This window comes from Seriola dumerili, unplaced genomic scaffold, assembly GCF_002260705.1.
Source record: "Seriola dumerili isolate Sdu_G_001 unplaced genomic scaffold, Sdu_1.0 BDQW01000756.1, whole genome shotgun sequence".
NCBI lineage: Eukaryota > Metazoa > Chordata > Actinopteri > Carangiformes > Carangidae > Seriola > Seriola dumerili.
The window spans coordinates 96,304-124,164 of record NW_019175011.1 but is presented as its reverse complement, the minus strand read 5'-3'; the positions used below and the strand labels follow the sequence as shown (position 1 = coordinate 124,164).

At 41.3% G+C, this 27,861-nt stretch overlaps 2 protein-coding genes across 4 annotated transcripts in view; one reads left to right on the top strand and one right to left on the bottom strand.

Annotated features, from left to right (window-relative positions):
- Positions 1-43: 43 nt before the first annotated feature.
- Positions 44-25,082, bottom strand: LOC111236891 (cysteine-rich venom protein-like). Its single transcript, XM_022765789.1, has 10 exons — positions 24,909-25,082; positions 24,589-24,757; positions 3,831-3,952; positions 2,756-2,759; positions 2,290-2,390; positions 1,940-2,030; positions 1,447-1,589; positions 973-1,061; positions 318-400; positions 44-180 (listed from the first exon to the last, which is right to left on the bottom strand). Exons 1-10 carry the CDS (start codon positions 25,080-25,082, stop codon positions 44-46), a joined length of 1,113 nt encoding a protein of 370 aa, XP_022621510.1.
- The window catches only part of LOC111236902 (raftlin-like), a 103,956-nt gene continuing 88,202 nt past the window's right edge, over positions 12,108-27,861 (top strand). For all 3 annotated transcript variants that reach the window (XM_022765806.1, XM_022765807.1, XM_022765804.1), the window contains exons 1-2: positions 12,108-12,527; positions 26,156-26,339. In XM_022765806.1, coding sequence (XP_022621527.1) covers positions 26,192-26,339 — 148 coding nt within the window. In that variant the 5' untranslated portion in view covers positions 12,108-12,527; positions 26,156-26,191. The remainder of the gene's footprint in view (positions 12,528-26,155; positions 26,340-27,861) is intronic.

The window sequence follows — 27,861 nt, the reverse complement described above, 5'->3', positions numbered from 1 at the left end:
ATTGCCAAAAAAAGATGAAGTTTGCAGACTGGAGTGTTTCTCTTTACGCTACTGCAATGATTTCATTGGTGCATTTGCATGCAGCAGGACACCAGTCATACACCAGCTTATTTTTGCATCCATATATGTCTTTCAAGGCTGGACAGTTGATGAACTTGTTTATGTAAGGACAAGGGTTGGCTGAAATGAAAAACAGACACAACTGTTAGCTACCACTGCCTATTTTGTATCTTAGTAAACAATATTCCTTGTATTATAACATCATATTTGCCACACAGAGAATGCACATTGTGTATTTGTCATTGTATGTTTCTTACTGCAGAGTTTATCTTCACAGGCATTGGGACAGGAAGCACATGGGGGTCCAGCCTTATATGGTGGCCAGCTCCTGAAGTTTCCTCTGTTGAATAGATGACAAATATGTTAGTTGTTTTCACTCTCTGGTTAAATATATACACAATTTCACAGTTTCCCTCCAACAATGTTATATGCAAGTTTTGCTATTGCTACATAGCCAGAGTTAGCATTAGCAGTTGTTTACTTACCAGTCTTGCCAAGAGCTTTAGCCATTTACCTGTTTACAAGACAAGAGGTTAGAGTACACCCTCTGAGCAGCATTGCTTATTTATGGCAGCCTGGACGCTGCAGTGACTCGGTATCGGAAAGTAACAAGACCGTTAGCTGGTTAGCATGCTAACTTCAGAACAAGAAAAGGAGTGATAGAAGTAGATGCAAAACAAGAGGGTTGCTTTCCACCACTGGAGACAGCTCTTGGTGAGTAAAGGCATGAAGTTTGATGCTGAACTCACAACATTTCTTCTAGACTGGTAAGTAAACAGCTGTTAATGCTAATGCTGGCTATGGAGCGATAGCAAAACTTACAAAAAGCTCCTTAAAGCTCTCCTGATAGCTCTCTCACATTGAACAAAGTCATGTGTTTTAAGTTTGTGGAGGGTGAATGAGGTCACATACGCTCGATAATAGTGGCAGCCATAGAAATAGATGTTGTTAGGACACAGCGTCGCTCCACAGCCGACTCTGTAGGAGCTGTTCCAGACCACCTGCCAGCGGAAACACAATGTTGTTGTTTTCAGTGCCGCTTTAGTAGTAATGCATTAGTAGTAGTGGTCATGCATATTGACTGTTTAAAACACTGTCATGACTCATTCATGTTTTTTTCTCATTCTTATAACATTTCAACAATATCATAGAATAGAATAGAATAGAATATACTGAATGTGAAAATTGATCAAAAATGTACATTTGTAAGACAATACTATGTCTTACAGTGTGTGTACAGTAACTGCTTTTTGAAAATTGCAATCTCAGTAAATATAGTATAACCTCTTCTTATTGCAGCCATTACAACACACTTTATTTTCAAACCACCACATTTATCTTTGTCAACACATCACTGTTATGGTGACATTAACAGCTAAGTGTTACCTGTGTGTAGTGACCGATAGGTTGGCCATTGGTGGATCCATTGGGATACAGGTAGTGTGACACCTCGCTGTGCCAGGCACTGATGATGTCTGTCCATGAGTAGGGTGAGGATGAATAGAACAGATTCTCACCTAATTCATATCCTGCTCGACGGTGAGAAACACATGGCAGCACTGATTAATGGGCTTCTGCAACTGTACAGTTTTGTTTTCATGTCTCAGTAGATTACATTATTTAGATAAAATAATTCATTAAAATGCCTATTGATGATAATCTCCTTAATGATAACCTATCCTACTCTCTGTAATTTGTTATTAAAAGAAGGTATGAAGACTGGAGATAAGATAATGTTCGCTGTGACTCTGACCATCAGTCACAAGGTCAGTCAGTTCACAAGAAACCTTTATGTCTCTGAGGTAATATTCCTGGCATATGTGGAGCAAGGAGAAAGGGAAACAAAGCAAGAGCAGGAATAAAGGAAGGAGAACTATACCATTTAGCATGCGGGTGCTGGGTGCTCCATGAGCCAGAATACATTTGTCAACCCAGGCCTGAGCACTAACTGCTACCTCCTCACTATAATTCTGCAAAGGAAAAAAAAAAAACAAAACAAATCAAGGATTTCACTTCAAATGGACACTCAAAGTGTAGAAATTGTCTTGCAAAATATTGTTTTTGAAAACTGGATCATCTTTGATTTGACAGAAAGAAAAATATGAAGGAAAAAAAAAGTTAAAAAAACCCACTTAGTTTTTTTCCTTCTCACAAACAAGGGAAAGCAAATGCTGAAGATATTTGGCAAATATTATCTTAGAAGCTTTTATTACACAAATATAAACAAACCATCATCAGCATATCTGAAGCTGTAGGCTCAACTGCTCTCCTGAAGGCATTGTGCTTGTCAACGATCTCTGCCTGAACCGTTGGGCTTTCTGGGCAAATGTCTGCATGCACACGCAGACACACCCAGACATGCACACACACACACAAACAAACACACACACACACACACACACACACATACACACACACACACACACACATATACACACACATACATGTGTGTGTGTAAACACCAGATTAAGGACATAATAGTAATATTTACTCTGGTGGCTTAATATCCACAATATGACTCAAACATATCCTGGTTTAATTACTTTGAAACGACTTAACATAATAAAAGAACATACAAAGAAGATTGTGCCAAATCCCATAATCTCAGTAGGAGTAAGAATCTCAGAGTTGATGCTAGAAAACAAAATACCTCTGAAAACTAAAACATGCCTGATGCATTTCACTTGGTGCTTACCTTGCTGTGGACACACCACGGCGTGCAGCAAGGCACATTTGAAAATGAGAAGAAATTTGAGTTAAGTGAAACATAGGAGTGAAAATTCAGAAATACATTACTTCTGTGGAAGTATTTGTACTACTGCTACTACTACTACTACTACAAATACTAATAATAAGAATAGTAAACTTTATTTGAATAGCAGTTATCAAAAACAAATTTACAACATCACATCAACAACAACACATGCAATCAGGGTATAGAATATGGACATAAAAGACAATGAAATAAAAACCTTCAAATGGAAAAAAAAAAGAAGAAAGGCATAATACAAACAGAGACTCAATAACATTATATTAAATCAAGAGCTCAGTTTTGCTGATTAAAAATACATAAGCATTAGCAGTTTAAAAAGTATCAAAAGTAAAAAGACTAATTGTATAGATAGGGTCTTTCATAGTGTTATATTAATTATTGTTGGCTGGGCGATATGCATAATCAATATGTTGTATATTTCTCAGATATATTTAAAATGTAGTAGTCTCACAAAATTGACATATTTTAGCACAATATTAGTATTTAACTAATGTACTGTAACTGTACTCAGATAGTGCACTTCAGCAAATGCACTTTACAGCCTATGAAAAACAATTCAAACACAAAAAATATATTATTAAAGCACAGCAAGCTCCTAATATTCAAAAACTTGCTGCTCCTTCTACTCACCACAACGCAGGCAGACTGCACTTGATGCAGCGCCAAGATGCAAATCACAAACGCAAACATTTTCTTGATGAAAAGCAAAATACCTACAGTGGGATGAAAACAAAGCGAAATGAAGACTCACCATAACATATGTATGCACGGTATGATTTTTTTGAGATATATTAGAAAACAGATCAATATAGAATATATATATATATATATATATATATATATAAAAAGAAAAAAAGAAAAAAATGCTGTTTAAGGGACTTGATTCTCCCTCTTGACTTTCTTATATAAAATTTTGTTTGTTTTATCAAAGGATTAAAAAAATAAAAACAGAAAAAATAAAATAAACTTAAGGACACCTCTGAACTGGGAAACATACCTGCACCTGGGTCTTCAGGAGGTGGAGGTGAGATGGCGCTTCCCTCTCGCTCTTCCTTTTATAGACCCAGCTCAGCCACTCACTGTCGTCAAAGATACAGCACATTCCCCTCTGGCTGTATCCTGGGATGTAGACAATGGATACAGGACAAAAACAAATCTATCACACAGCACTGAAGAGGCTTTTTTTTCAAAAGAGTGCAACTGACAGGGGAGTAAACAAGGAATTGTTAAGCCCAAGGGTGTAGTGACTATCTGATGTATTAGTTCAAGTTTACACATCTTAGAATGGAAAGGCAGCTGAGGTCCGGGTAAATAGAAGAAAAGGAGCACTGCTAGATTACAAGACAGAACTGTATGGTTTTGTATGTAAATGGATTAAAGTCATGCAGCTCATGTAGGTTGAAGACGCGCCCAGAAAGTTGATTCTGATCAACGTGTAGGAGTAGGGACTGGAAAATGCTTCATAGAATTTGTCTATCAAGTGTATGAGTGTGAGCAGCCGTTGTAGTAGGTTGTGTTTCTGACTGTTTCCTGTTGAAATATGCAAAAAGATTGACTCTGAAGTAGCTCCAGCAGCTTAGAGCTGAAATATGAGGAAAAATATCTTAAATATTATATCACCAAAACAAAAAAATGAAATGTAGGACATAAATGTCACATTAGCAACATTTCAATGTGAAACCAGGTTATGAAAACTTTTAAATGAAGTCTTCAAAGATGCACTAATAATAATCTGCATGTCTCAAATCACCAAGTGTAATCTAAAAGTGCTTGTAATGTAGTGACAAATCCTTAGAGAATTATCACCTGTCTCTGTAGTTCCCCTCATCTCTGCAGATCACTTTAGCATCTTTCAGCTCGTTTTGGTTTTATTCACTCTCACAGCTCTAATCTGTGTCGTTTCACCTGCAGCTGGCTGCTGTTTTCTGTGAACAACCTCTGATAAACCCACTGTACGCACTCCACTGTACTCTACCTGTCCAGCACCAAACGACAGACAAATAAAAGTCAGCAACTAGCTGCTTAAGTAAGCTACTAATCGAGCTATTTCACTCAGTAGCTGGTGGAGATCAAAATCAGACTCTAAATGAATGCTAATGTTGCTCTGTGCCTGCTAGATGCGTAAATGCACTTAAGTAACTTGTTTTTTAGCTCCTTCATCACGAATAATAGTCATGGTTAATAAAAACCCAAATAAAGGCCTCATTGTGCAGGCCACACACTTTATCAATGATCCCTTGGAAAGAGAGCGCAAACAGCACTAAAGTGAGATAGTGTATCATATGTAACTGTTAACAGTCAAGATTAACAAATTAAGATGTATGAAGTAAAGAAACGACTTGCTCACACTGTAAGAAACTATTTGTGAACAAAGCAGAATTTTATCTTCGATCAGCCCTGCATGTTCTGAACACAACAAATTCCTCTCTGTTGATTCTTGATTATGTGTTAATGCACAATAAACATTATACTGCTATCGCCTCTGTGCTTAATGCATTATTGTGTTAGTAGTAATAGGTAGTTGGAGTCAAACAGTCTCACTGGTCAAAGAAAAGTTCTATTTCAGCCTGCATCATGGAATAGGCAACACTTGTTTTTCCATTATTGATTCCTAAAATACATGGATTCTTTCCAAGAAAATGGTTATTATTTTTACACCTGCGTTAATGGTCCTCATGTTGAAGAACATTGTCTCATCGCTGCTACAACAAAAAAACCAATGAACTGTTTTTCCTCCAATTTTCCTGTGGGATTTTTTTGGCTTGATCCCGGGTTTATTTAGGCCTAGCTAATTAAAGGAAAAGTTCTGTCACGATTTAAACAAAAAGAAAAACAAGGCTAGGAGCCACTCAAGTTGCACTGTGAGACTTTGGCAAAGCTTAGAGCTAAATGCTAACATCAGCAAGCTAACACGCTCATGAATCAATTAGTTACATGCTGAGTAGCATCTTCGTGTAGCATTTCAGCAGGGTCACATTGTCTAAATAGTACAGATTGTCCAGTGCAGCTGATGTGAATGTTATTGATTTTGCAGATATTTGGTCGTAAAACAAGCTACTTAAAAGTCTGACCTGATCAGAGACGTCGATATCCAGACAGATATGTTTGAAGAAGCTCCTTAAAACACTTGCTCTCCCAGTTTTTGATGACATCTAGTTCTTGTTCCTTTTGAATTTGAATGCACTTATTGTCTGTTGCTGTGGTTCAACTTGTCTGACAAATTAATAAAATGTAATGAAATGAACAGGGTTATGGTTATGGAATAATAACAAAATAATATCATGTAAATTTAGAAAATAGAAATAAATAAATAATTCAAATAAGTTAAAATTTATTACATAGAATGTATAAAATTTAGAAATCAATCACTAGGAATTATCTTCTGAGCACCATAAATTTCTATACAACACGGTGTGTCAATCCATCAGGTAGATATAGATATTTTGGCGCTAGAGAGGGGCACCATGAATTCTAGTACAAAATTTCATGGCCATCCATCCAGTAGTTGCTGAGATATTTGAATCTGGACCAACGTGTTGGACAGACCAATGACAGACAGACGGACATTGGCACCTCTAGAGCCACACCACAATTAAAAAGTTAAGATATCAAGTTTGGAGCAAGTCCATAAAGTGACATGCAAACTGCAGTCAGTTTGTTCTCCCCTGTCAATGGTAATAGATGTTCTATGTGATGATGGATACCATGGGTGTAGCATTTTATGTACCCATGGCGGTGTTTACATTCAGATATGCTTTCCTTGGAACAAGAGGTAAAAGGTAAGAATGAAGGTGCACCATTTAAAGTAATAGTAGCCATTACAGAAGAGAGTGCTAGACAGCCCTGAGTATAGCTATACAGGCGAACACCTTGGGCAGTAAACTGCCAACCTAATGCAGTGAAAATTATCTGGGAAAGGTTGAAGTCTTTTGTTGAAAATCTTTTCCTCTTCATCCCTGCTGCTGAATTCAGGCACCTAATCATTGTGAAAAAGAAAAATACCACTTAATACATACACACTGCTCAAGAGTCTGCAGCCGACCTTCCTTGCTTCCTTGTGGCTCAGGATTAAAATCTTGTTAATAAAAGATCTGTTATGCTAGTGCTAATGCGCTAATGCTAGTCTTAAGTATTTCTGCACAGAATGCTAAAGTCTCATTCATTCAGTGCATAATTTACTCTATAGTTAGAAGTAAATACAGGTTTCATGCACGTATCAGTCATTTTGTGTCATTACTGTCACCATGACATGACTTCATAATTTTCACATCTATCAAAGGTGAAGCGCAGAATCATGTAGCAAATCTTTTAAGCAAATAGTAATGTACAATGCGATGAAAATTTTTCATCGCATTGTGGTATTATTTTCAGGATTTAACCTGAAGCTGATTTTCTCACACTCAAATAAAATGGAGGTAAGTAAATGTACTGTAGTGCACTATAGGAAGTGGTTTAATACACACAGAGCCTGTCTCCCTGTTTCATCTGTGTTTTGTGTTTTGATGTGATTCACCAGTTGAGCATAATCAAAACCTAAAGGAAAGAAAAGTCAAATTTTGAATGAAGGAGATTTTCTGAGTAGATTTTACATATTCTCTAGGAAATAGACCCGCAAAGTAAAGGTCAGGAAAAATATACTTAAAAATAAAGACACATAGTAAATCACTGGATGAAACATATTTATATCCTGTTCCATTTTACATTTGAGAGGCGCAGTTCACTTTCCACATTGAACACTAGGGGGCACTGTCACATCTCTAGTCACAGAGGAGCTGGGGAAGCAGCTGAGGCCCAATAACAAAACACAACTGTGCTCTTTGTATGAAATCTTGAATACAATAGAGCCAGTGATTGAACAATGTTATTATTTTACAGCAGAATGAGGAGACCCATTTAGGTTTCCCTCAGTGATGGGTTTCGTTCCACTCGCTCTCCCGTCCTATCAGCTGTCTGTCTGAGTCCTCAGCCGCTCATGTAAGACTGATGCTTCCACAAACACCAGCTTGCACAAACACTATGCTTGGCTGCCCATCTTTATAACTCGTCTGACGCTGTTTGTCCCGTTTCAGTTGTTCCACAATTCTCCGGTGAGGAAATATCTGCATTTAGAACCGTGCCCTTTGTGCCCATTGTTCAGCAATAAGTTCAGGTTTTCACCAAGTTATGGGACATTGACCAAAACTGATTTGCAGCTAAACAATAAACCCATTGAGGTGAAGATTTTAAGATGACATCATGTAAATGTCATGCTGCCCCATGTGTATATTTTTCACTTTTTGGCTTGTTTTCTTTTAGCCATTACCCAAAGCTAAAGAATGTTTGCAATTACACCGTGGGTGATCATTAGTGTCATTCAAGCCTCAGCGCCAGTCAGGCCGGCTTCAGTATTTTGGCATCTGTTTGATTTCATTCAGTCTAAAGGGCTGGAAACTAGTGAAGCATCTACCCAACGTCAACAATTCCACTTTCTTTTGTTCTTTAATTCCAACCTCAGGTCTCTCCACGGGTGTTTCAAAGATATGATTTGCCGGATTGACTCTTTTCCCTTTCAGCACTGAACCTTTTTTCGTGGTTTAATGCAGAAAAACATCCTTCCAAAATCGGACATACATTGCCCAGATCTAGATATGTGTTGGCAGTTTCCATTCGTTCAGGACGGGTGATTAAATTCTAATGGGGCTCCTGATGTGACAGCAAACAGAGGCAGGAAATCTCCATCTCTAAAAGAGACATATCATTAATTTGCAGCCTGGAGTTAGATTGTCGTTGCAGCGTCTGAGCGACACAATGAGGACTCTCCTTGAAAAGGCAGCTACGACTTTGGCAAATGAGCAAGTGAATCCCCTATTAGGCTAAAAATGACTTTGAGAAGAGGCCAATGTCATGATCACATTGAATAGGACTAGTAAGTCTAATCACAGTATGTGGAGCTCTTCACCAGTAATTATGGCAACTCATCAAAAAGCAAGTCATCCTTTGACTCCCTTGTTATTCAGCTGGTTTTTTTTTTCCTTTTCTCATATTGTCAGTATATTTTTGACAGACATCATTTTTATTTGCATCTCATCATTTGAATAATTTCACACTTTGCAGATATTCACCCCATTCAAAGAGGATAGGCTGTCAGTCGCATTTTATGTTTTCATGTTAGACTGGATTCTTTAAAGGATTTCTTAACATCTTTACACATGAGTTTTTTTCTTAACATTATCACTATTCTTAAATAAACACTTGCTAAATATATAACATCATTGTCTATGTGTTATAATGAAGATGTTGCATATCAACAAGACTATTTTCTAATAGCAGCTGGAAAGTTGTATAGGCACATCTTCACAATGACACTGCTAACATGCAGATGCTTAGCTGGTATATTGCTTAACATGTTCTCCATCTTTGTTTAGCCTGTTAGTATTCTAACATTTACTAATCACAACACAGCTAAGGCTGATGGGACTGTGATTAGATTTTAAAGTATTTGGTCATAAAACAAAACTGGACAAATTTAAAGATTGTCCTGATGGTGGCGCTGGCTGGAAAGTCAGGGATCACCACAGTCATTAGGATTCATGTGCTGGGGATCATGAACAGTTGTCCAGAATTTTATGGCAATCCATCAAACAGTTGTCAAAATATTTCTGCTTGGACCAAAGTTGTGCTCTATGGGTAAAAAAAAAATCTCAGTGTTTTCAGTGTAACAGCTGTGTACTGCTGTCTACACAGCACTTTTTCTCCAGAGCTTTCTCAACATCCTTGAGAAACAGATGCCAAGGCCTGTTAAAATAGTCACCGTTGTAAAACTAGAGGGGCACTCAGAGAGCACAGCCCTCCGCCAAGGCCAGTGTCAAACAACATACGCCAGACTACTGAGAAATAAACTCAAAGTCATAGTAAATGATCCAGATCAATGATAGAGGCCTCAAAATTGAATGGGGTCTTCCCTGGCCCGTGACCCATCACTCCACCAAGTTTGGTGCAAATCGGTTTTGTATATTTTGTGTAACCTTGCTGACAAATAAACAGACACAGGTGAAAACATAACCTCTTTTGGTAAAACTGTTTTTTTCAAACTGCTGTTTCTAAGGTCAAGAATGAACCTTCAAGCTCAATAACAACTGTTGGTTGTTTATAAAAGTATTTTACAAATAATAATAATGCAGTTAATAATTTAGACAGGTTTCCCTTCTTTCATTGGCTTTGCTTCATTCGCATTAAGCCCCAATTGTTCACCTCTCTGGAGATGTAACTGAGCCACAGGTCAACCCATTTCACCTACAAGGACCCAGTCCAACCTTTGTGCCTCTCTCCAGACACAAGGGTCAGTGTGTCACATGTACTCTCTTTGTAATATTGAAGCATGAAAACAACAAAACAAACAACAAATGTGTGTTGAAATGTTGTTATCATCATGCTTTCCCTTGTGTGTATGTCCTCCGATCTTTAAACCTGCAGTAGCTGATTTTTTGTCCATTTGGGGGCAGCAGAAACACGACACATTATCACCTTAGCAAGTTCATATTAGCAAACAGTTGCTTTTTTACGCATCTGGCAGATATGGAGAAAGTTGTTTTTCTGGCCATCAAATTTGAACTCTCCTCTTAGCTCCATTTTGGTCTCTACCAACTCCTGAGGGAAATATCTGGTGCTTAAGCTGTGAAATGCCCTAATATGATCTCTGGCTGGTCGCAAACTTATTCTGTTTGTGCTGGGAGGCTAGTATTCAGTTTATCAGAGCTTTCTTTTTTTGCTGAAAACAACTGCCTGCTGTGGCCAACAAAAAATATTGTATGAGAGCAGTGAGAGTGAATCAAAATAGTAAAGTTGTAGGTTGGAAAACCAAAACAATAAGCTGATATGACAACGGGAGGTGAATAACTTTTTATTAAAGTTATGCATAATTGAGGGCGTGGCTGCTTTGAGTGACAGGTGGGTGAGTCTTTGCCTGTGACAAACCTGCATTCACTGAAGTTTAGGCTCCACACATGCCCCACTTCTTTGCCAGTTTTTGTATTAGCCAGGAGTTTGGCGGGGTCAGGCACTGCCAAGATGGCAACAGCGGGGCAGTGGCTCTGAGCTCCGTCCACCTTTATTTACAGTCTATGTGAAAGACGCAGGCACAGTCAGGTGAGTGACCACTTTCACATACATGTATTCATGTGATCCATTGTTAGGATAAATGCATTTATGGTAGCCTGCTACTTTAAGCTATCAGTCAGCACTAAACTTTTTCTGTTGACCGAACCTCACAGCCCTTTCCTGTAACCATCAATAGATGTTAAGTGTTGTAGAGAGTTAATGGTGCAGACAGACGGTGAGAGAAACTTCCTTCCTGGTGTCAGCAGTATTACAGAATTGTGTTCACCTCAAACAATGATACAGTGGTACTGACATGGATTTCCCCTGTTCTTGTTGTTGAAGTAGCATTAGTAGAAGTAGTAGCAGTTGTTGTTGTGGCGGAAAGCACAGTTAATGTATCAGGAGTCTGTTTTTTCTCCAGAGTGGTGGTCCCTCATACAAACTGGCTTAAATAATAAATACAGAGCTATAGGGGGTCCTGACTCGGGCGTATTAAATATGCATAACCACCACAGAGGAGTGAAGTACTGAGGATCACACACACACACACACACACACACACACATACAGACATTCAAAACAAAACAGCCATTCAATCTTTTTTTTTGTCAAACTTATCACCAGCTCATAAAACACTGCAGCCATTCCCACAGCGTGCATGTGTGTGTGTGTGTGTGTGTGTGTGCGTGTGTGTGTGTGTATTGACTATGTGGCACAGCATTCTGCTGCTTTCTGTCCACTTCTTTCTCTCAAACAAACTATTGATTACAATTTCTGTCCACCCATCTTTCTTTAGTGCTTCACTCCCTAAACAACACCCACCACCCTTCCTCCTCCTCCTCCTTCTCCTCCCTCTCTCTGTAACTCTGGTATTTCCCAGCGAAGCCCCCTCCCCACCTCCCCCCATCCCTCCTTCCCCTCTTCCCCCCCTCCCTTTACTCTCCTCAGATGGATTCTTCAGTCAGTCGAGTGGAACTGGTGCGGCTGCCGGAGAGATAGACAGTGAGGCAGAGAGGCTGTGCTGAGCAGACGCTGGGTCAGAGCGCTCAGTTGCTTCAGACAATCACAGGGGAGCGAGAGAAAGACACAGGAAAAAGACACAGAAAGAGAGAGAGAGAGAACACCACACAGAAAGACAGACAGAAAAGAGAGAAAAAGGGAGGGAGAGACAGGGCAGGGGGAGGTAAATATGTGACAGGATGTGGTTTCCCTGAGCTTGCAGAACATCAGTATACAGGCATACTTTGAGCATGACCTAAACACACCAAGCGTACAAGTGTGTTTGAGCTCCGTTCGGTGGTGAGGGGGGAAGACGAAGCAAACCGCTGGAGCTGCTGCTGCTGCTGCTGCTGCTGCTGCTGCTGCTGCTGCTGAACCCGTAGAGCCGACAGACACTCTGGTTTCTCTGCTGCCTGCCGGAGGATTGTGTTTCCCTCAAGCCAGCCAGCTCCACAGCTAAACCTCAGTCAGCTTGTCGGACAGGATCTGAACCCCCGTCCTCCATCCTCTGTTTGTGCTGGTCTCCCTCCAAGTAGAATGCGATTCTCTGCTGGAAGCTCTGGTCCAGTTGCTGCCTTTGCGTCCAAGCAGTGAACTTCTCAACTAGATTGTGAAACAGGTATGTTTTTTTAATTTTTTTGCTTTGTGTCTGTGTGAGAGCTCTTCAACTTCCAAACAGATGCCTGACCATCCTCACGCCTGATTCTCTGGGCAGCAGCCACTGTAAACTTGGACGCATGGTGGCAATTGTTTACCACAGAGAGTTGATTCATTAGACGACGCCGCAAGCCACAAGTTTGGCTTCATGAGCAGTGTTAAACAACAAGCTCTAAATCCACTGCCACCACACACACACACACACACACACACACACATGTTCACACATTCACATGCTCGCAAATACTCACCCACTCTGGCCATTCATCAGACACATCAATAGGTCTGGTTGTTTTAAAGTGATGGATGGTACAGAGTGGGGCTGAGAATGCCAAAAATGTCTACCTGGATCCAATCACAGACTGAACCCTGACAGCGTTTCAAGATGTGTCTGGCGTACAGTATCGCAACACTCCCACCAGAGAGGAGGAAGACAGTGCAGTGTGTGATTTGTGAAGGGTAAAAGTATGGGTTTCACTGTGTTTTTTTTTTTTTTTTGTGCAGCGTGCGTGCAGATCTATCCATACATGTGGGATGTTTACATGCTTAGACGATGTGCTCCGGTGCATGAGTTCACCCAAGCATGCGTGAGTGTGCGAGATATGGGAAGGGGAGGTTTAAAGGGAAAAACAAGTTGAGGGATGGCAGGAGGTGAAGGAAGGGCGGGGGGATGTCAGGGAGGAGGAAGACGAGGGCATGAGAGAGAGGAAAAGCCGGGGGGGGGGGGGGTGCATGGGTTGTGGGGGGGGGTGTGTGTGTGTGTGTGTGTGAGAAAGAGCGAGAGAGAGAGAAAGTGAGTGAGAGAGCTCAATGTGACTGAACTGCCGTTAATTAGTTTCAGCTGGTGAGATGTGGAGCGTCGGGCTGCGTTAACGCTACATTGTTGGTGGGTCAGGAGTTCTCTCTGTCTCAGTCTGTCTGTCTCACACGCACACACATCCGCACACACACATCCGCACACACACACACACATACACAAACGCACACACACACTCGCAGACAGTAACATACACAGATAAACACACATACAGAGACATCACAAATAAAAAAAATTTAAAAATCACCCAAGAGGAATACAGCATGAAGGCAGCACCACAAAGACTAATGTTCAAATGTGACATACATAAATTCACACACAAAGACAATCACAAGCACCAAAGGTGACAGATGTAAAAAAAAAAAGAAGACACAAAACACACATATAAACACAAGCACACGTTTACATATTCACTGTCTTTGATTGCACACTGTACACACAAACACGTACACACACACACACACACACACACACAGCGAGTAAAAATAGCCATGTGCTCTATGTCAAGCATGCACATCAAAGGGTAAATGTGCTGTATGTGTGTAACATGCAGTGAACACATGTAGTACCACATATGTGAGCATGCATTAGCACATAAAGATAGCCGCACACATGGAAACACGCACTTAAAACATACACACACACACACACACACACACACACACACACACACACACACACACACACACACACAGAGGACATCCCACATGGCTGCATTATAGACTCGGCTGTTGGAAATGTGGAAGCGATTGTGGTTTGGGCTTCATTACGCTCTAATATCACATGGAAAATGGAGTCATTACTCAGGGCAAAAGGTGAGGAAACCATGACCTGAAAGGGTTAACTCACTCAATTAAAAATGAAACACATTTTCTGACTTACTTATTAGTGGTATGTAGCCGTGCAGATAGTTTTTGTTTCGTTGCTCCAGGTGTTTGAGATATTTTGAGATATCTCTGAGATTTTCGCCTCCACGCCCAAAACAATGGGGATGTGTGACATTTCATTTGTGGTAACCGTTCACCATTTTCTAATAAGGCACACGTTATAAAGTGTTTTCACTCAGCAATGTCTTTATAAATGGTTGATAAATAATTAGCTACTGCTTAATAAATTAGTTATAAACCATTAATAGAAACAGTGTATGGGTTGCCAGGTTGGTATTTACTCTTTTGCGTGATATTTGCTGTGTCTTTGCGTCAATGGACAGTTGACTGTTGAACCACCTTCTGAAAAAGGCTGCAGGGCATCACAACCAAGTCCCATTTATGAATGAGTTATTAAAGAACTGATTCAGAGTTGTCTTAATATGATACTGCTCTTATGAAATCATTCCTCCTGTCCAAACTAGCCAAGAGAAATGATCCCTTGATATTGTAATGTAACATGAGGCCTCAGCAGTCTGACGTAGACTAAAAAAAGACTGTAACTTCAGCAGATACCGACTTGATTTTTCTAAGTATGAAATCCCATCTTTTTGTTTCCTGGACAGTGTTTCCTTGGTGTGGAGGGACAGTAACACAAAGAGGGAACTTTGTACTATAAAGACTGCAAGACTGTTTGAAAGATACCCACTTGATTCAGCTCACACTGAAGCTGAAGTTCCTCATTTGTTCCTTTGTAGCCAGGAAGGATGACTACAAAGTCCTGTGGACAGGAGGAATGATTAAAACATTCAATAACTTTTTCCATATATAAACATCAGGGCAAGTATTGTAATAAGATAGACTCGAAAAACATTTTAATATTTACAACTTAGGACTTGATGGATTGTTGTAAAAACCTTTTACTAGTGATTTATTAACGTTCAGATTTGAAAATGACTCACTAACCTTTGGCAACAGCTTATTAGGTGAAGTGAAAAACTGGCGACTCTTTATTAATGACTTTATTAACATTTGCTCTGCAGGAGTGATGCGTCTTTAGAAAGTTAGACCCATTAACCTTTATTGATGACTCACTAACATTTATACCTGCAGATTTATGACCCTTTATCAATGACTTATTAGAATTTGAAAATAATTTATCTGCACAGCTAAATACCACTATGGCAGGTGAGAAAATATATTTCACGTAATGTGGATAAACAACTCTGTTTCCTTGTGTGTGCAGCCGTGAAACACACCAACATGCCCGTTACAATTTACAGTAGCACTGAGAGTGTGAGTTTTTCAGATGTTACTCATTTACTCTCTGAATCCTTTCTTTCAGCCATCAGTTTGTGTATTTTCTGAGCCTGTGTTGATTTTCTTTTGCCCCAGTCCTTTAGCAAACATGTATTTTAATCAACTTATGTTTGCTATCTGATCCGGGCACAGTGAATCCCCCTGTGTGGTGTGAAATTTGATTAAGGTAATTGGCAAGCGTTGGCTAGTGTAAACCGTGACGTGTGCTCCTCTCCACTCAGTATGTATAGACAAACACCCACAGACAGACACAACAAAATACCGGAACGTTTTATATTCGGAAAATTTAGGGTACATCCAATTGAAAGGTGGTTATTTTTACACCATTCTATTCTTTCATTCCGTGCTTGTTAGACACCAGAGAGAGAAACTCGCACAGGCTTCAAATTTGGGACACTGTGAACTGTATATTTGAATTTGATTCCTAAACAAGATGCTGCAAGGTGACATCTACCCTTTTAAAATCAAGGGAAATACAATATATGAATCTTTACAGATGTTTCCAGATGTTCAGGGCTTAAGGTTTGGTGTATTTTGGATACAAACTCTGGTGTCTTTTGTCAAACAGACGTCACTTTTGGTATCCTTTCTGGCAGCAATATAAAGTTTGGGCAGCAAACGAGGTTGAATGACGTGCTGGCAGATAAGGTGTGAGTTATGCAGCTCTCATGACAGGGTGTCATCTTGATTGCAGCCTCTGCTGCAAGTCTCACATCTTTCCCCTCAGAAATGCTTGGTTACAAGATCTCGGGCAAAGATTATTTCCCCCTCGCTCCCCTGCGAGGTGACAGTGATCGGGCTTTTGAAGATACTAAGTTATTCACGCCTCTGGCATTGCCCTAGACCTGAAATGGCATATTATGACGAATCCTCCAGGCGAGACGCAAAACACAAGAGCCAATATTCAGCCGGTTGTTCAGTAGCTTAGCCTCAAACCAAAGAAAAAGGAAAAACATCCCCCTTGATATTTCTATAAGGCAAATTGACTCTTGTTGGAATGGGTGGTCAAGAAAATTACACCAGTATTGATTGGGTAATGTTCAACATGGACATGTCGATAGAGTGTCTGAAAACCTAAGAACTTGGCTTCGGCTGGCTTTAATAAAAAATGACCTGCCTGGAGCAAGTTCACAGAAAGCAATGAGTCACTCACGGGAAATCTCCTCAAACCCCTCCGTGTTTTAGAGAAAAATAGCAAACGGGGCAACCAAAGAATTTTCTATTTTTAACCAAGTATTTTTCTCTCCTTGGCTCCTGAAATCCTTACTTCAACCGTGTCTGTTTGGCTGTGGCTCTGAAAACAACCGACGCAGTGTTTGTGCAGGTTGGGTTGAGCTAATGTTTTGCTTTTCACTTGTGAGAACTGTACAAATCCCAGCGTGGACAGATTACGCATGACAAATCAAACTCACGACTGTCAAAGACACGCAGAGAAGAGAGGAGTGGAACAGGAGGAGAGTGGGTGTTTGCTCCTGCACATGGAGGAGAGGAGAGAGGAGAGGAGAGGAGAGAGGGACGTGAAGAGGGGTGGAAGCTTGTAGTGACCAGAGAGAGAGAAACTGACAATGAAAGAGAGAGGTTGAGAAAGATTGGTGCCTATTATTCTCCTGAGAAGGGAATAGTCATAGAGGAGTTGGTTCCCATGGCAATAGCTCTCTCTCAATGAGTGTCTGTGTGTGTGTGTGTGTGTGTGTGTGTGTGTGTGTGTGTGTGTGTGTGTGTGTGTGTGTGTGTGTGTGTGTGTGTGTGTGTGTGACTGTAACCAGGCCTTGAGAGACAAGGTTGGCCGAGGCCGTAGCGAGCAGCGGAGCCACCAAGAGCCTTGAAACGGCGGAGAATCTCAGACAGACACTACTGTTTACTTGCCTGTTCTCTCTGCCTCACTCATCACCTCTCATCCTCCATTTTTCTTTTCTTCCTGCAAGCTTGCCATTATGTGTCATCCTTGGGCATTCAAAACAAATATAACATATTCAGTGAGTTGAAAAAGCTGTTCCACCTTCCTTGTTGGGAGTGTTTAAATGTGGAGACATCTCCATATTTTCAGCTTTTCCACAGCATTTTCAGTGCAGAAATATTTTATAGGTTCACAATGCTTAAAGCTTTGGTTGTTGCATTTGTGCTGTAAATTATTGACTTAAACTTTTCACCAGTAGAGAGCTGATGTGGTGACATCACATTTGGGTTAGCCTCTGTTAGAGTAGCTTCTGTAACTCAGTGTAATCTGACATTTAGCTATTCTTTCATCTCTTTCTGAGTATGTTCCTGGGCTTTACTGTCCATATTCTAAGGCATCCACAACAGCACATGCTGTCAGTGGTTTTGACAAACACGGATTACTTTGTCAGCACTGAAAAAAAACTACAGGTCCCATGAAAATCTAACAGCATGGCAGCATGGGTACCATTTATTCCCCACATTCAGCAACACACTCAGCAATGCTCTGTCTAAAAATAGTTTGAACATGTTTGAACTAACCACGACCCCCTCGACTTGCTCATGGACTTACTCCATCTGTCGAGCTGTCACGGTTTACCTGCAGCGGTTTGAGGCTCATAGAAACAGAATCCAAAAGTGTGCTCTGATTTGTGGCAACCATAAGTTCCACGTATCTTGTGCAAACAAACGGTTGTGGCAGCTTCGGTCCTGTTTATCGTTTTGAGCGTGAGTCCGATCCTGAACCAGAAGATGACAGACCTGATCCACCTTCACAAGCTGGACTGGAGCAGAAAACAAGCGTACCCACCGTCCCGCAGGTGGAAGAAGGGAGAAATATGAAAAGCGCGGCGAATCAAGACACTGGACAGTCTGCAAAGACTGGGGTTGACAATATTCATAATTCTCTTGGAGAAACCCTGTTGATTTTTATGTGTGGACACTTGGACTAAAGCAATATAAGTAATGGAGGAACAGACAGACAGTGGAGAGGTAGGGCGTCTCCACCTTCACCTCCTGCTGGTCTACGATGCCGGTAAATCTGAATTAATTAAACTTTTGTGTAGTTACCGAAAAATTAACTGAACAATTAAACTGTGGATTATTTATCCGAGATAACGAGGTACAGCATGTCAATACTGACAAACGTTTAAGCATTTGTATCTTGCTGCTGCTTCTTACTAAGGTGATCAGACATCACAGATCCACAATAACAATGCAGACTGACAGGCTGTGAGTTCCCTGTCCAGCCACATTAAGTGAATTACAGAAATATCTGTTGTGAAAATGAAGCATCTAACTGTGCGTGGTTTCTAAAGCAGTCCTTCTTGAAGCACCGGTTCACACTATAATGTTTGGAGCAGTGGAGAAACATAGGAAAAATTAAGTAGATTGAGGCAATTGAGAACACTGTCTTTTCGGCATGACTACAAAACTAATGAAAACTCTTCACCATAAGTAGCTATGTGCTGTGCTTTGTGTGGGGGCGTGCCAAGCTTGCAGGTGGGCAGCACCAAGACGAAGATGTCAATAGGACCAGGGAGTAATGCCCCCCCCCCGACAGATGTTAACTTTGATCCTATTGACTCTGTAGACTATTTACATGCACAAAAACCTATGTAACACACTAAAAGGGAAAACTCAGAAAAGCAAAATAGATCCCTTCAAGACCCCAATAGAAATTGTTTATTCAGACTGATGGAATAAACGATGTAACAGTAGCATGAAATTGTAGTGCAGCAAAGCAAGTGGTGAATTTTTATCTTTATAATTAACAGAAATTGAACAAACAATGGTCGCACTGTTGCTTTGTGTGTTTCTCAAGAGGCAGCACAGGCTTGTCTAATGCAGAGCCCCATCAAAAGTGCAGTAAATTCTGAACATCTGTCCAAGGTGTTGCTACTGTTATCACATAGAGAAAGCCCTTGCATACTTAGAAGGTGCTCTAGAAAGTTTGTAGTTTGCTCTGTTGTGGGAGACGTAGCTCAGATTCACATCCGTTAAGACAGATTTCAACAGCGACCAAGTTTCATGAAGAAAGTAAATGTCAAAGCGTCAGTAGAAACTTTTCAAGCTACTCGTGCAGCATTGTCGTCCGTCCATTTGGATGCTTGTTGTAGTTCAAGAAGTCATATTTTTACCATAGGGTTCAAACATATTGCGAAATACAGAGCTGATGTTTGTTGCAAGATAGCTAGGTGAGCATTTTATGTCTGTCGTCATGATGTGTAGGCAGGTAAAGAGCACTGGTGAGAACTGGTGAGGAAACTGTGTATTTAGTTGCAGGCACCAGCAACCTTTCAAGCCTACAGGCAGACAGTACAATATTCACACCATGTGGGTTATATCTTTAAATCAGTTTGAGCAAAAGGGTCCTGTAAATGGCATGTACAGTACTTGTAGCTACACACTGCAGGTCCCTCTCTTAAGTGGATTGTCTAATCATTAAAGGTTACAGCATTACCATCCTGCCTCAGTGCCCCCTCCCCGCATGGTCCCTCTTTTTTTCATCCTCTCTGTTGTCCAACTTAATTGAGGATTCAAGGTGATAAGGATGGAGGAAAGGAAGAAAGGGAAGAGTGGGGGATTTCCAGCAGCTGGAGCGTGTTAACATTTTCAGACATTTAGCTGAGGCTGTCACCTGAAGGACCGGATGCTGAGGCTAAAGCTCAGAGAGTTAGCGAATGTGGACTATTCAAGGCTATTGCCTGTTTGACACATGGGTTGTCTGTCCTGTGACATTTCCTCAAAATAGGTTGCTTTTAAGTGCCGGTCCCAGAAAAGCGACTCATGAGAGCATTTTCTGCTTTGCCTGTTCTTTGGTTGAGGTCTGGTAAATTTTAGGCAACTGGCACTTTCACACCTAATCTATTTTCTGCAGTTCAATAACACCCTGGTGAGTTTGCCCATTTACCTTGGTCTGGTCTCAAGTTAACTCTGGTGTCATTCGTTTATGACAGTAAGCATTTGATTTTTAGCATGATTTCAACTGCTGAACTGCTGTTAAAATCCATCTGCTGAACTGTTACAAAAGCTCTGCAGGCTTTAAGCGATGTATAAGCCTATATTTATGCAAGGTAATTTGGTAACAATGACAACACCTACGCTTGTCAGCACATGAGGGATTTTCCCTGATACAACAGAAAGACCAGAAGTGTGTTGAGTGTGTGTCCTACTTGCCTATTTTAGCAGATCCCCAGCAAAAAGCTATCCTCCCGTAATATGACAGTACAAAATGTGTATAAAGAAAAGGTTCTTTTCCCATTTCTTTGTGTTTGTCAGGAGTTATACACAACATGATATATGAGGTCAAGATGCAGTCTGGACTAAGTATTTTCATGGTCAGTTATTTCTGCCTGAGCTGATCAGATGAGATGAGTAAACTAATACGAGTCAGTAAAGTGCAGCATGGCTTGATGTGAGTCTCCAGAATTTTTGATTTCCCATCATTGGTCATGCTGGACTGATGATACTGGATAACTGCTGGAACAATAAATGTGTTACCTGTCAGTCAATAAATGTCCATGTTTTGTTTTTTTTTAACATTTTTTTAAGGGTGGGGGTTTAAAGTACATAAATTAATGATATAGCTATATAATAAACACATAACAATTTATTTAAATGCCTCCAAATGTCAGTTATAATTATCATTGGATAAACATTACATGAACATAAGTTCATAAGTTTATAGTGGTAACAGAAGGGTTAACGTTGTATGTATGTGTGTGGATTGTGTGTCCAACTTCTGTTTCATACACAATCTGGCAACTTGAACAATGTCAGATTAACATAAAACGTACGACTGCGTGAATTATTTATTTTTATTCATAATAAAGTTTTAGGGGCGTGAAAATTATAGGAGTTTCCAGAGAGAAACAACAAAACGGCGGGCGCTGGGAGATTACCTTGAAATACAAGAGACTCCCGGTTGTGTTGGCAGGTATGATCTGGAAATGAACCAAACTACAGATGTGACAGCGCTGTAAAACATTATGGACGAACACTGTCTTCATGCATACAAGAAACCAAAGACGAATGGAAAAAGAATGAACCAAAGATATGTGTCAGTAGCAGACTTTATAGACCCACTGACCCACAGTGACTCCTTCTCTTTGTTGCTGCAGCATGTCACATTACTTCCAACTTTGTTTCTGTTTCTTTGTTTCTTTTTCTCAAGAGGACGCGACCACAGGACGTTGCTTGTCGAAAACATAAACATGAGTCAAATGAAGCATTTCAGCTAAAAACCGCTGCTGTTGTTTTTCCTCTGGGGTCAGTCTCGTTCTCTCATTCACATGATGGTCTCTCTAACCACTTTGCCTTGGAGAGCCCTTGACACTACTCCTCACGATAAACTATGGATGATGCTGGACCCGCAGTACCCACCATCAAATCCAAGCCCAGTGCTCCACTTAACTTGTCAGATTAAAAAGATCAAAAGTCAGAAAAAAGGCAAAGAGTGTGAGGGAGATAATGCGCGAGAGAGAGAGCGAGAGAGGAAGAGAGCGGGCTTAAAAGAGAGACTACATGGAGAAGAACACAAGAACACAGTGTCCTAATTAATGTCTTCCTCCATTAATCCACTCTGAAGCTTCCCATGCTGCTGGGTTTGATCTCAGCAACGTTGCTATCAAAGCCTTGTAACATGGTCTTGTATTATGGGGAAGATCTCAGTCAGGCAGCATTAAGGAAAATCATTAGTTGTAGCTGCTGCAGATGCTGTGGTGTCTGTAAGTACAGGTGGGGTTTTGTGCAATCATCTACCACATTCATGTGCCATATGTGACTGAGAAAAGCACGACTGCAGCACAATTTAAAGCTCCGCTCGTCAGTGTTTTCATATGAAGAGTGGATTGAATGGTTACATGATGTAAAGCCTGTTGTTTGTATCATCCAAGTCTGCAGGTTTTCAAGACTTTTTAGTCTCTTGTAGCTCAAAGTTTTGGTTTGATGACTTGAAATCTTTGTTCTAACGACATGAACGTTTTTGGTAAATGGACTGTACACTACCTGCTGAACACTAAACGCCAAATAGACAACGTTAGCAACACATTTTAGCAGTTAAGGATCCAGGGGCCGGTTGCACAAAACACCTTAAGTTAAGATTTAAGTCTGAGTTAAGGTTGCACAACACACCCTCAAGTCTTCTCCTTAAAGTTTTGTTTAAATGCTCACTTATTAATTAAGGTTTTCTCCTTATCTTAGTCTTATAATTAAGGAATCACTTAAAGTCAGTTAAACCATTGCACAAAAAACCTTAGCAACCAAAGTCAAGAAAAAAACTAAAGGTACCTCTGACCTCTGTTTAAGAGTTTCTGTGTAACACCCTTAAGTAACCCAGATAGTTTTCTGTCAACTCTGTCGCAGCATTGTTTTCGGTGACAACAGGGACCTGTTTTCAGCAAATGCTCTAATATATCCACTGTACGTTACCTGTCCAGCGGAGGTCCTGCCCATGAGTGATGAAAAAATATTTATTTCAGCTTTTACAATGTGCCAAATCAGAAGCAACAGGCAGCGACCCCAGTGATCAAACCTTGGACAAACTGCTGTTGAGTGACGGATAAAAAAAACGTGGCAATGAAAGATGAACACGTCTCTGATGTTGTCTTACACATTCAGCCTAATACAAATGCTTTGGGGTGTTTTGGGTGTAAGGGCCAAAGCTGAGTGCATCCCAGCTACAACAAAGCGCCTGAACGTCGATCCCAGCGTACGAGGAGGGAATATCATCGAATAAAACCTCTTATCGAATAAAACCTCAAAACGCCATTAGCAAGAGACAAAAGATAGAACAAAATGGCAAGAGGATCGTTGCTAATTCAGCAAAAGGGAAATCAATGGCCCTTTTCCTGTTTTTCCCATCGCTACCCGGCGTCTGTCTACCCTATCAGGCATCCCCGACTCCCCGCTTGTCAATCTCAGGAAAAAACTATAGATGAGCTGAGGCGGGGCATGTGGGGGCTGTAACAGCCTGGATCTGCTGCCTCAGAGGAGAGGTTCGAGGCAAGAAACAGTGACTCAAAAAAAATTTAAAAAATCATAAACCCCTCACAAATTCTCTGTCAGTTCAGCTCTAAAAATACTCCTGTTCGCCTTCGCCTCACATCGCCTCCTCTCTGGTCTCAAGGAGCTATGTAAATACAAGCCTTTCCATTTTTCGCTCATCTACTTTGTTCTCCTTCCACACCCCTCCCTCAACCCTCCCCCCAGCCCCCACCAAACCTTATTGTCTTGACTACCTCTTCTCCATCTCTTGCAGACTACATGACAGAGCCTCGCCTTCCCTCTTGTTGTTCCTGCTCTCTCCAGGGTAGCGAGAGAAATGATAAAAGCTATTTACAAGTAACTGTAGGCAACAGTCGAAATCCAAGACTTGGAAAAATTCATGCTTTTTTTTTATGCTGTTTTGTTTGATGCCAGAGCCATTTGCGATGCTGCGTGGTGAACTGCAGCGCAGTGCAATGCAGTCCTGAGTGACAATTTAAGGGGGGACTGAAGCTCTTTTAGGGACTTTGACTATGCCAGCTCCTGCAGATTGTGTTTGACTTTTTTGTTCTGGGAAACGGAAGCACGAGTCCTTCTCGGCACGTGCTGAGTGGCAAACACACAACTTCCTCGGCACATCTTCACATCGCCTACAAACCATTTAGAAGTCTTCTGAAGCATTAAACACGCCGACTGAGAGGCTCGCAGGACTCGGCTCAGTGTGTTCTGGCATTAATCACGACGACCATCAGCCTGTGGTTCCTCTCGGAGAGCTGTTATGAAGCTTGTAGAAATGTTGTGATGCATGTTGAGATTCAAGCTGAACAAAGACATCCATGTAAGTGCCACTGGAAATACTGGCTTTCATGACAACCGTAATGAATCTGTTTCATCCCTCACTCTGTCACTCTCCCTGCTCCCTCATCATACAGTATGTTCATCACCCCTTTTCTATTCAACGGACTCTAATTGCACGCTCTTTTTCTCTCCAGACTCTACTTGCCATGCATTACCAGCTGCCCCCCCCCCCCTTTCCCGACGAACAATCACCAACCCGGCCACCCCCATTTCCTCTTTCTCCCTTGATTGATTCTCACCTTTTCCATTCTTGCTGTTCACCTCATTAATGGAGCGCCCGTCTGCTCGTTTCCTATTTCGCCTCCCACTCCTTCCTACATCCCAGCCCCCCTCCCTGCCCCTCCACACTTCCTGTCCTGTCGTCTCTGAAGCGACGGCCGGCTCAGATTCCTCGTCTCCGGCCAAGGCCTTCACGTTCCGTAATTAGAAGGGAGCATAATAGAGAAGGTTCCTCATCAGCTGAGGTGGAAGGGGAGGGGAGCACACAACCGCCGCCATCCATCCGTCCATCTACTCATCCATCCTTGAGTTTAATCAGTGGGACACAATAGGATGTCACCTGCTCCCAGACGCAGCCGCTGGAGAGAGGCAGCGATGCTGTCACAAACCATTTAGGGTGAGGTGGCGTCCATAGCGCCTGCTCTTTAAGGCCTCCTCCTCCTCTACGGTTGTCTCTGTTAATCTGGTCTCCCTGGGAACGAGGGCGAGGGAACCCGTGAAAAATCAAGCTCATTTAGTCCTGTTTATTTATTTATTTACAGACACTTATCCAGCATGTTCTTCTTTATTGGTTTCCCTTCTGAGATCCCAGAGGAATCATGGATATCCGAGTGTGTGAATGTTTGCTTTCCTATTATATGAGTGTGTACATGTCTGTGTGTGTACGGTGTGTCACAGAGAGGTTAATCTGACCCTCAATCAGTAAAACCCACTGAGGGAAAGTAGATAAGTACATTTACTCAAACACTGGAGTTAAGTACAGTTTTGAGGTGCTTGTACTTACTTGACGAGCATGAGTTAATGTTTCACTAATATTCATTAATAAACATAATTAACATTCTGTGGCCGTTCTGCATGATGAGGTCTCTCACTTGTGTATAATTTTCGAACACTATTGTACTTTATTTGTACACATTAAGTGTGAATACTACGTACACTATCTGCGCTTCTTAAGGAGCTAAGTTTTGCTATTGCTACATAGCTAACATTAGCATTAACAGCTGTTTACTTACTGGTCTAGAAGAAACGTTGTGAGTTCAGCATCAAACTTCATTCCTTTACTTTACTCTGCCTGGAGAGCTGTCTCCAGAGGTGGAAAGCAACGGCAGTGCTAACTGTTGTCTCTATCACGTCTGTTTTTCTAGTGGAGTTAGCATGCTAACCCTTGTCCATCTCCTCACTTTCTGATATGTGAGGACTCACTGTAGCCTCCACTCTGTCCTGAAGACGTAGCGCTGCTCAGAGGGCGTATTATAACCTCTTGTAAACACAATGATGGCTAGAGCCGAGGCTCTAGTCAAGTCACCACTGCCTGCTCCAGGCAATAAACCACATTTGGCAGCAGAGAAAACTTACAAATAGCCCCTTTAATGTGTACAACTCACTTATTGTCACTTAACACTTAGATTGTGTTTGTCCATTCAGTTATACATGACGTACAAACCTGTAAATCTAACACAGTAGAGAAGCATTTGAAAATGCAAAAGGCTAAAACTTGCAAAACTTGCAACTGTACTCACAGGCCACACAGACAGACACACGAGTGACAATGAAACACTGTCTCAGTCTGTTTTGTCTGGTTGGCAGGATCCGTGCACAGAGTCACTGACAAGCTGTGGAGCCATGGGCTGCGGGCTGCGTAAGATGAAACCGATGTCGGAGGAGAACAGTCCGGGGAAGATTTACTCCACCCTGAAGAGACCACAGGTGGAGACCAAGGTGGGCGTGTCCTACACCTACCGCTACCTGGACTTTCTGATCGGAAAAGATGGTAAGACATGTTTTTTTTAACTGATCTGTTGGAAAGCGGTGCCAAAAAACAAAAACAAAACAATGCGACTTTTATTGTTTTTTTTTATTGTGAGCCTGCAAAGCACAAACGCCGACAAAAAGACATGATCTACATCCTTCAAAGCAATAGCTCCAGCCACACAACAAACGACTACCAACCCCGAAAAGAAAGAAGAGAAAACCCACCGCGAACACCTAGCACACGACTAAAGGCCAAATGTAGGACACGCCCACCTTGGTCTCCACCTGTGGTCTCTTCAGGGTGGAGTAAATCTTCCCCGGACTTTCTCCTCCGACATCGGTTTTCATCTTACGCAGCCGCAGCCCATGGCTCCACAGCTTGGTCAGTGACTCTAGTGCACGGATCCTGCCAACCAGACAAAACAGACTGAGACAGTGTTTCATTGTCACTCGTGTGTCTGTCTGTGTGGCCTGTGAGTACAGGTTGCAAGTTTTCAAAGTTTTAGCCTTTTGCATTTTCAAATGCTTCTCTAACTGGTGTTAGATTTACAGGTTTGTACGTCATGTATAACTGAATGACAAACACAATCTAAAGTGTTAAGTGACAATAAGTGAGTTGTACACATTAAAGGGGCTATTTGTAAGTTTTCTCTGCTGCCAAATGTGGTTTATTGCCTGGAGCAGGCAGTGGTGACTTGACTAGAGCCTCGGCCATCATTGTGTTTACAAGAGGTTATAATACGCCTCTGAGCACGCTACGTCTTCAGGACAGAGTGGAGGCTACAGTGAGTCCTCACATATCAGAAAGTGAGGAGATGACAAGGGTTAAGCATGCTAACTCCACTAGAAAAACAGACGTGATAGAGACAACAGTTAGCACTGCCGTTGCTTTCCACCTCTGGAGACAGCTCTCACAGGCAGAGTAAAGTAAAGGAATGAAGTTTGATGCTGAACTCACAACGTTTCTTCTAGACCAGTAAGTAAACAGCTGTTATGCTAATGTTAGCTATGTAGCAATAGCAAAACGTAACAGATAGTGTACGTAGTATTCACACTTAATGTGTACAAATAAAGTACAATAGTGTTCGAAAATTATACACAAGTGAGAGACCTCATCATGCAGAACGGCCACACGAATGTTAATTATGTTTATTAATGAATAATTAGTGAAACATTAACTCATGCTCGTCAAGTAGTACAAGACCTCAAAACTGTACTTAACTCCAGTGTTTGAGTAAATGTACTTATCTACTTTCCCTCAGTGGGTTTTACTGATTGAGGGTCAGATTAACCTCTCTGTGACACACCGTACACACACAGACATGTACACACTCATATATAATAGGAAAGCAAACATTCACACACTCGGATATCCATGATTCCTCTGGGATCTCAGAAGGGAAACCAATAAAGAAGAACATGCTGGATAAGTGTCTGTAAATAAAATAAATAAACACGGACTAAATGAGCTTGATTTTTCACGGTTCCCTCGCCCTCGTTCCAGGGAGACCAGATAACAAGACAACCGAAATCTCTCTCTG